Here is a 10,208-nt window from a genome sequence, read left to right as displayed (position 1 = left end):
TAACGTGCTTTTAATGTCGACTAACAAAGAGGCTGATTTGTGGTCTAATTACTGCTATACTGCCTGAGGCTGTAAAATAATAAGGAATGATAATTTGCAAAGACACCTTGCTTTTATTACGTCCTCAACAAACAAGCTCGGCGACGGAAGGGGAGAGAACTCAAAATGTTGATTTAAATGTTCATCATGGAGAAGAAATTAAATCAGCAGGTTTTTTTTTTACAGAAAAAAATTCAAATCTCCAAGAATACTTCCTGGAAAAGATGTCATGACGAGTTTCCTGCGTGTCAGCTGCTCCCTGTGGATGCCTGAAGTGCATGAAAGCCCAGATGAATCATCATGAAACACTCCTGTTTCCCATGAAGCACCACTGCTGCTTTTCCCATGACTTAACGCCACAGAGCAGGCCAGGGCATGACGATCAACCCTCCACCACCTCCCCTTTTCCTTTCTTACTTCATTTCCCCAAAGCTGAAGTGTTGCATTGTGATGCAGACTGACCACAGATCTGAAATACATTCATTAATCTTCCTACAAACTTTAAGCTTGAAGCTCCCCTCTTTGCTTCCAGGTGCATGACTACCTGTATTTATAAACCTCATGCTGCAGCGTGTCTGATTCATTATTCTGGACACTTGGTGGAACCAGCATCTAATGGTTTCCTGTCTGTCTATGGGACCAACTATGTCCATCCCAAGGCGCTGAAACGGGGTGACAATAATGGGTAGTGGTTAAAGTGGAGCTCTTGGGTCGTTTAAAACTGAGCAACGTCTCTAAGCAGGCCAGTGGAAATGTTTTTAAGGCAAGCCTTGTTTGTGTTTGCCCTGCAGGCCCCAAGGCAGCCATGATGTTTCCAGCTGCTTGGGCAACCACAAGCTGCAACGCTGACTCTTGTTGACCATAGATGATGCAATTTTGTAAGATACACTCGTCACTTTTAATGCTACTGCTCCTTCTCCTCCTTTGCTTCCTGGAAAAGAGAGACGAATGATGCATCAGTTTTCTGCACATCACTTATGTTAGCTGGCACTTCAAACCCTCGTTGTAACTTTGGCTCGGTGCTTGTTGATGGTGTCACCACTGTCTTTTGGAATTTTTCCTGCTTTCTTCCCAGGTGTTCGAAAAAGGAAAGTTTGACCTTCGACCTAAAACCTAGACCTAGAACATTTTAAAATCACTAAAACAAACAATTCACAATCCCTGCTTCTTAGAGATACACTGGGAAGTGTATTTTGAAGAATATGTGACCTTTTAAGATTTACATTAGGAAGTGTGTTCTGTTTCTTTCTACCATATCATTACTGCATGAGTAATTACAGTAATGATCCATACAGTGAGCACAGTGCACTGTTTGATTAAATGTAGCTGAAGCTATAGAAGGCGCTCGATGACCTGTGGCGTGCATATACACGGGCGATGACTCACTGTGCTAATAAATAAACCTCAGATTGAGACGCACAGAGAAGAACAGTGACTGAGTCTCTTTATTCCTCCTCAGGTGTTCGGATCCACACACAGGTGTTAAGATGTCGTCTCTATACATCCTCTCCTTAATGAAACAGAAAATTACGAAGAAGCTTCACAAGAGTTGTAATTTCCCGCCCTGGGATTCATTTGGAGGATAGACGCCAAACAAACAGACAGCGTTAGCGTTCTTAGCCGGGGGACTTAGCGAGGCAGCATAAACGAAGCTCCTGAAAAACAAAAGAAGCTTTGCAGAGCCTGCAGGAGTACCGAGCACAGATGTTCAGTTTGACTCTCCTGAACAAACGTCTGATGATGACAGCTGTCGGCTTTTAAATCAATGACATGAAGCTCTAGAGCAGTGGTGTGGTGGTTTTTCTTGCGGGCCAAATTTGTCGTGTTAGAATCGCTCACGGGCCACAGGGTTTTTTTTTTTGTTTGTTTTTTTAAATATTGGAAGGAACTTTTTGTATTTTGACCTCTTCAAAAAATAATGTAAATACACAATAACTAGTTGCAGTGGGAAACTGTTGTGTTCTCATTTTTTGGAAAGAATAGTCAGACTTTTATAGGTCTCCCTCGCTAACATGAAAAAGAAACAAAAGAACGAAATATGCCATCTGATGAGGCCTGGGGCCAAAATCTTCTGATTCTTCGATTTGAAGTCAAGGGCCACAAAAAATCCACTCAAGGGCCACAAATGGCCCCCGGGCCGCACTTTGGACACCCCTGCTCTAGTGGAAGGTTGGGTCACGTTCACACTGATGAGTAAAGTGACCATCAGAAGTAATTAATGCTGCTGCCTCTAAAAACCACGGGAGCAACTTGGGGTTAAGTGTCTTGCTCAAGGATGAAATGGACCTGTAGCTGCAGGAGCTGGGTATCAAACCCCTGACCTTCTGGATGAGAGACGACAGAGTGCACCACAGAGCCACAGCTGACACAAGCGGATCAGAGATCTCAACCTCTCGCCGACTCTGCTCCGCTTTCTCCCACTTCGCTCAGCTCTTTGATTTAGAATACATGGGCGTTACATGTATGTTAGTAGGCGTGATCACGTACGGTTAGATACTACGATCATGTTTAGAAGAGTCTGTTGCTGGGTGATTAGAAGCAGATCATATGCATTGTGTAAGCGACTGGTTTAAACTGGTTTATAATGTTCCCCTGTGGAAGTTTCCATCATCGTTTTCATAGACTCTTATGAAAAGCATAGTGGAAGAATATATCAGCAAAAAGCATTATTGATTTTCTAACAGTTTTAAGGATCCCACAGATCTGAACAGCACACGAGGGTTAAAGTACCTTTTTGCCAAACACATTCCAGGAGCAGCATCAAGTGCGTCAAACACATAATCCTCCGCCTTTTATTGGACACCGAGCCGTGACACACACTTCGTATATTTACCCAAAACAATCTGTGCACCCATTTGGAATCTGTTAGTCCTGCCAGAGTCTGACAAAAACAAACCTGTTTTTAATGCCACACACTGCTGGCACATGGCGCCAAAGAAAAAATGTATTTCAGGCATGCAGATCATGAGTCTGCCCGCTAAGATTTGTCGGACTTACTTCAGAAGTGAGAGCGACTTGTTTGGGGGGGAAAATGCATCTGTTAATTTATCTGTACCCTCATTAAATCTGTTTACAAGGAAAAGTAGTAGATGTGTTTTTTACGACTTTAGAAAAAATGTGCAGCATTTTATTTAGAGCTGAGAGTGGTCGGGTGGTCGGTTGGGGGGGGCGGAGTCTCTGAGGGTCTTATACGTTCTGGACTTTTGTCATGTTAATGTGGTCGGACGCCTCCGATTATCCTCAAAGTGACATTTCATCGCACAACTCTGCTGAATTCACACTCCTGCACAATCTGAGGATTACTAAACTGCGTGTAAAAATCAACGTGGGGAAACTCAGCAGGTACGATGTGAATAAGTGAAGATGAGTTTGCATTCCCCCCCCCCGACAGCAGAGGAAGATTTTAAGGAGAGAGTTTCCACCTTTAATGGAACACATCCCGTCTTCCTCGTTGATGTAGAGCGGTGCTTTAATGTGTGTAATGGCCTTCACTTAAATCACCGACACAGCAGAAAAATCTGCAAACATCAGATACATCCATATTCAGACGCAGGGCCTTTAAGCCTTTCATACTTTAGGCTGCACTTCACTCTGCATCTGAATACAGCCAACACAAAATCTGCTGAAAGTCAAGCAGAACATGATCAAAATAACCAAACACATTGATTACAATTTGCTGATCAACTTCTGGATAAAAAAGAAAAGTGTGGAGTTCACCAACTCCTTTAATCAGTAAGAGATTGATGACGCTCTCCTCCTCTGTGATCATGAAGGAAACAAGCAGCAGCCAGTATGTCCTCCTTCTAACTTTAGATTCTGCTCCTGAATGCTCTGGATTTAATTGGACCAGAGAAGGTAGGCGGGGCTTTGAAGGCCGTTTTGGACGCCCCTGGGTTTGCCAGATATGAGAGCAGTTATCAGGTGAACAGGTGTTGCAGCGATGGAAGCGGGCAGTGGAACTGCTGCAGATAGAAGTGATTGTACCCGAGCTAAAAAGCCTCTGCATGTTTCTAATAAGCTCCAGCAGCAGAAAGCTGCTCAAACTAGGATCAATGTTGAAGATGAAACATGGAGAGAGGTTAGAACGCAGAAAGCTTTACAGACCCATGCAGAGCTGGCTAAACACTGAAGCTACAGTGTCCGCCGCATGCAGAGCTGGCTAAACACTGAAGCTACAGTGTCCACCACATGCAGAGCTGGCTAAACACTGAAGCTACAGTGTCCGCCGCATGCAGAGCTGGCTAAACACTGAAGCTACAGTGTCCACCACATGCAGAGCTGGCTAAACACTGAAGCTACAGTGTCCACCACATGCAGAGCTGGCTAGACACTGAAGCTTCAGTGTCCACCACATGGTGACCTGTTTGAGCATCCACTCTAGAGAGGAGGGGGCGGAGCCAGACAGCTCTCTGTGATGATTAGAGTTTAGACTGCAGTATTCATTTTAAACACTAGGGGGCAGAGTTGCAGATTGTTACAGTAAGGTTTTCTAAATGTTTATTAAAAGCCTATTGTGAAAAGACAGTCGTGTTTAAAAGGTTTAACCGGAGGTGGAGTGACTCATACAACCGTCTCTGTCGTTGCACAGATTTCTTCACCTCATTTTGTGTGTTGTGGTTCAGAAACGGATTTCTTTGTGTTCTCCCTGCAGTGACACACACACACGTATCTGACATGAGTGATGATGTGTCAGTTACTCATAAACTCTGTGATGTCACTCCAAACTTTCTCACGCTGACTGTACGACCTGAGGGGAGCCAGAGGGAGACGCAGAAACACGTTTAGATTCAGCATCACCAAAATCGGCACTCTGAATTGAGTGCTGTGATTTTGGACCTGCTAGGAAAAGGATTTAAACATTTCAAATGAACAAAAAAAGAGAGAGACTTGCAGCTCAACAGGTGGTGAGATTGTGCAACTTGGACTCAGTGACTACCCACAGATGCACTTGCACTCTGTGGACAAAGGCGGGGAAGAATGCCAGCGATGAATAACTGCTCTGTCTCTTTCATCGATTTCCCCTGAAAGAAGAAAAGCGAAGAGAAGACTCCGAGAGGCTCCACTGAAAAGATTTCCTTCTTTCAGTCCCAAACCCAGAGAAGGCTCGGGCTCTCTCTACGGGCTATTTGTTTCTTTGAAGAGCAGCTCACGCGGCTTGATTTGAATATTTGAGTCTTCTTTGTAAATATTGTTAAATCTGCAAAACAAGTCGGACGTTTTCCTGCGGCCTGATACGTGCAGAGCCCTCGTGTCAGAGCAACGCAGAGGTGACCACGCTAGATTTGCTCGAATCCATTTCCACCCTCGCAGTACGGCACGGAGAGAATCAAATACGTCTGACCTTACGTTCAGATAATTCTGTTCTAAATATCTGGAATTAATTAACGTCTTTTTAAATCGTACAGATGATTCAAAAACGTAAGTGTCTATCGAGGAAGTGGCTGGATGCTAACGTTATCTAACAAGCTATCTGATTGGTTAATGACTGATGATGAGTCCTGTTGTCACGATCCTGTCAGTGTGCTTTCTCATGAACAGTCGCCCATGATTGCCCGCCAGCCAAAACGTCATGTCTTGCTGTTGTTTTGATAGAGAGCCCCCTGGTGGAGGAGTTGACATAATGTGCTTTTACATTTCTTAAATTAAACGTGCATGCAATTTATAAATTTAGGCGCCTAAAATAAAAACAAATCCAGAGTACCTCCCGGCCTCCGTAAATACAAATCTCTCCAACTGTCACATTTATTTGAGTTACACATTTGAAAAAAATACGGGTCCCTTTTAAACTTCGATTAGCACTAATTTAACAATTATTATTATTATTATTATTATTATTATTATTATTATTATTTATTATAATTGCTGAGCTAAAAGTAAACTGAAAGATGAACAGATAAAACATTCTTCCAGAATAAAACCCGGATTATATTCTGATCAACTGCTGCTCGGCCGAACCAGCAGCCTCATCTCTGCTAAATACCAAAACATTACAACGAAGTGAGTCACACGGGGGGGGGGGGGGGGGGAGTGGTCTTGCAGCCGTAGAGTAGGCGTCGGCTTCAACAGCTGACACTCAAAAACCGGGAGGACCGCCTGGCTCAGCTCAGAGGAGCTGCTCCGAGGAAGCTGCCGCACGGACGGAGGAGAGTGTTTTTTTACGCGCGTGGATAAAAGTATCCCGAGCACCACGGAACACATCTGGATCTTATCGTGGATGATTTGGACGGATCGGTATCTGTGAGACGAGACCCCCACAGGAGCAGCACGAGATGACACCTTTACCGAGTGGAGGATTCCAGTGAAAACAGGTAAGAAAGCTGCGGCACTCCTCCGGGGAGTGCGCACGAGACAAAGTGGAGAACAAAAACAACGCACGCGCAAAAAACCTTCACTTCAGGTTGTGCGTGTAAACGTATCATTTGTGATCTCTAAAGCTTTTCATTTGCACACCTGCTTCTTCTTCGTCGCGTGCAAATACCTCCGATCTCAGATCTGCGTGTTTCTCCTCAGTCCGTCAATCAGCTGATTATAGATCTGCTGCACAGTTCAAACGTGTGTTTTAAATCACAGCTTACAGATATAATTCAAACTTTGTCTGATTTATAATTTGCACACCTTTTTAAAGGAGACATCTGTTGTTGAAATGCACGGCTTTAAAGTCGCGGAATAAACACTGATTTATTACAGGTATGTTAAAATCGTAAATGACGTCACGCTCACATTTATAATTTGCTCCCCAGCATGAATTAATTAAAGTGAATGTTTAAAATGCTGCTTAACATTTATGAATCATATCTCAGTGAGGGTTTAAAGTGTAGTGCTGCATATTGAAGCGACATCAAATCAGATTTATGATCATTTAATTCCATAAAAATAAAAGATTTTTTAAAGTTAATCTGAGTGTTGTTCTGATCTGACTTCCTGTCGTGGAATAAGCCCGGTCCTGTTACCTTGTGGATTATCTTGTGACCTTGTAGACCTCGCAGTTTAAAGTGTAATCACGGCGGCGTCATTGTCGATGCCCTGCGGACGCTGCACCCTTCACTTTGACTCATAACACAGCTGATCCGGCGTGTTGCTCAGATGTGGGCTGGAGAGTCTCGCTGCACGCTCTCTCTGTAGAGGTGTTCAGTGTTCACCAGGTTTTCCTCTCACCACGGCTCTTTGTCTGTCTCTGCAGGCGCCGCATCGTCATCGCCGACGGAGAAGAGGACGCCTTTTCTTTTTGCTTTTTCTCCGGCTGGACCCTCGTCCTCAGGTGGCTGCTCTTTCAATGTGGGTTATAGTCTTCGTGCTTTCGCCAGGCTGAAATCCTCCAGGGTCAGGACCTCCCTCATGGCAGCCGTGCTCCTCGGGCTGCTGCTTTTCGCGATGCAGTCTCCCCCCATCCCCTCCTGGCCCGTGGTGGCAGACGAGGAGCCGCCGCCGCCGCCCTCTTCTCCTACCTTATCACCGGCAGACAACGGCACCACCAGCCACCCAAACGGGACCCTCAGACAGCTTCCTCAGATCATAATTATTGGCGTGAGGAAGGGGGGGACGCGAGCGCTGATAGAAATGCTCAGCCTGCACAGCGGCGTGGCGGCGGCTCAGAACGAGGTGCACTTCTTCGACTGGGAGAGTCACTTTCAGAAGGGGTTGCCGTGGTATCTCAGCCAGATGCCCTACGCCTTCCCCGACCAGCTGACGGTGGAGAAGACCCCGGCCTACTTCACCTCCAGTAAAGTCCCCAAACGCATCCATGAGATGAACCCAGACATCAAGCTGCTGCTCATCCTCAGAGACCCCACGGAGAGGGTGCTGTCGGACTACACGCAGGTCTTTTACAACCGTCTCCAGAAGCACAAACGCTACCAGCCCATCGAGTCGGTTCTGGTGAAGGACGGCGAGATCAACCTGGGATACAAAGCTCTCAATCGCAGCCTGTATTACGTCCACATGCAGAACTGGCTGAAGTACTTCCCTCTGGGGAGCGTCCACGTGGTGGACGGGGACGAGCTGATCCGGGACCCTCTCCCCGAGATGAAAAAGGTGGAGAGGTTCTTAAAGCTCGAGCCGCAGATAAACGCGTCAAACTTTTACTTCAATAAAACGAAAGGATTCTACTGTCTGAGGGACCACGGGAGGGAGCGCTGTTTACATGATTCAAAGGGCCGGGCTCACCCTCACGTGGCGCCCGCCATCCTGCAGAAACTCTACCAGTTCTTTCACGAACCCAACACGAAGTTCTTTGAGCTGGTGGGCCGAACGTTCAACTGGAACTTACGGGTCTCTCTGTGACGAAACAACGCTAACGTCAAACTCAATCTATTTTTGTACCTGAACTTCAGCCGCAGGCGTTTTGATGGAGTGAGACGTCGCAGCTCGTGAACGTCTTTGTTTTCATCGTCAAACTGTGGCGGCTCTTAACGCTCGCACAGCCGATCACAGCTGATGTGTCGGGCGCTCTCGTCACGCCTTGCTGTGTTACTTCCTGTTTGAGGACATTATTAACGTCAGCGCTCTGAAGGACCTTTGACCTGCTGCTATCACTAACCTGTCGTCTCTTCTCTGTTTCTCTGAGGCCGCGAGAGTCGGCTCCGTCAGTCCCTCCGACTCGTCAAAACTGTAAATAGATTTTTATAAAGTGAAGAATTAATAACGTAATAATAAAGACGTAGTTTATTTTCAGCACGTCTGATGTTTTTTTTTTCTCTTCCTCTCGTTTCATGTATTTTTATTCATCTTTCATGTTTCCGTCAGCTGTCAGAGTTTAATGTTAACGAGCAGAGTGATCAACTCGTTCACCGTGTGTGTGTGTGTGTGTGTGTGTGTGTGTGTGTGTGTGTGTGTGCTGTTTTAACCAGCCTTGTGTGTGTGTGAGTGTGTGTGTGTGTGTGTGAGCTGTGTGTGTGTGTGTGTGTGTGAGCTGTTACAACCATCCTCATGTTGGTGTGTGTGTGTGTGTGTGCTGTTTTAACCAGCCTTGTGTGTGTGTGTGTGTGTGAGCTGTGTGTGTGTGTGTGTGAGCTGTTACAACCAGCCTCATGTTGGTGTGTGTGTGTGTGTGTGTGTGAGCTGTTATAACCAGCTTCATGTGTGTGTGTGTGTGCGCGTGTGTGTATGTGTATGTGTGTGTGAGCTGTTACAACCAGCTTCATGTTGGCGTGTGTGTGAGCTGTGATAACCAGTCTCGTGTGTGTGAGTGTGTGTGTGTGTGTGTGTGTGTGGATCAGCTGAGCTCTGGTCAGGTGATCAGAGCTCTCCGAGCGTTTCCTGTTTTACCTGTCGGCTTCGTCCCGTCATCATTCACACCTTCTTTTTTGTGTCATAATCAAATATCCGCTTGAGATCGGGCAGAAAGGTAAATAAAAACTTGAGCTCGACTCGAGCGACGACATATCAAAAGAAGTTGTTTATGCCCACGGGTGCGCTCTTCTCTCTGGGTGTTGGAGCGCGGCGAGGGATTATTTATTCAAAACTTGGTGCTGCTTTGAAAACATCAGCAGCGTCGTCTCACAGACGTTAAGCTGCTTCAGATCTGAGCATGGCCTAGATTCACTCTGGGGGTCTGACTGCGAATCTGCAGACACCACCGTCACCTCACTGCCCAAACCAAACCCCCCCCCCCCCCCCTTTACCGTCTGCAGAGAGCAGTCACACTAAGTCCCTGATGTGCCTGCAGATTACATGTGTTAGTTCTCCTCCTTGATGCTGTTGAGTCAGAACCGGTTTGGGCTCGAGGCGTACAGGAGGAGTAAAGTGTAACAGCATGGGGGGGGGGGGGGGGTCAGGTCAGGTCTCCAGATGTGACTCCTCCTCCTCCTCCTCCAACCGGAACGTCGCAGGAATGTTGTTTTCTTAACTGGAGGATCACGAACACAAGGAGGCGAAGTTAAATATCACCACGTCACCCCGACGACGACGACGACGATACGACTGACGCAACAACCAGACGAACCTGTTGTTCACTGAGACACAAAACAAGAAACGCAGAAGAAGAAAAAACACCAGAAACATCAGAGAACAAGTTTCTTTATTTAACGAGGACAACACACGTTAATTTAACCGTATATGAGCCATGCATGCTGCAGGTTGATGACATTTAAGAAAAACATTAGAAAGCAATCATGAATGTGTCCTGACACAGACTTTTCTCCGAGCAGCTTTTAAGGACCGGAGAGAATTTC

The 10,208-nt window shown here is 46.1% G+C and overlaps 1 protein-coding gene across 1 annotated transcript; it reads left to right on the top strand.

The window, feature by feature from the left end:
• Positions 1–6,127: 6,127 nt before the first annotated feature.
• On the top strand, positions 6,128–8,709 carry hs3st1 (heparan sulfate (glucosamine) 3-O-sulfotransferase 1). Its single transcript, XM_079352795.1, has 2 exons — positions 6,128–6,347; positions 7,220–8,709. Exon 2 carries the CDS (start codon positions 7,375–7,377, stop codon positions 8,317–8,319), a length of 945 nt encoding a protein of 314 aa, XP_079208921.1. The 5' UTR covers positions 6,128–6,347; positions 7,220–7,374; the 3' UTR covers positions 8,320–8,709.
• Positions 8,710–10,208: the final 1,499 nt, after the last annotated feature.

Source organism: Symphodus melops, assembly GCF_947650265.1.
Source record: "Symphodus melops genome assembly, chromosome: 9".
NCBI classification, from domain to species: Eukaryota; Metazoa; Chordata; class Actinopteri; order Labriformes; family Labridae; genus Symphodus; species Symphodus melops.
The sequence above is the reverse complement of the archived record's forward strand: the minus strand, read 5'-3'. Positions and strand labels throughout refer to the sequence as shown.

Coding starts and splice junctions, on each gene's coding strand:
- hs3st1 (XM_079352795.1), top strand. CDS start 7,375: ATGGCAGCCGTGCTCCTCGGGCTGCTGCTTTTCGCGATGCAGTCTCCC.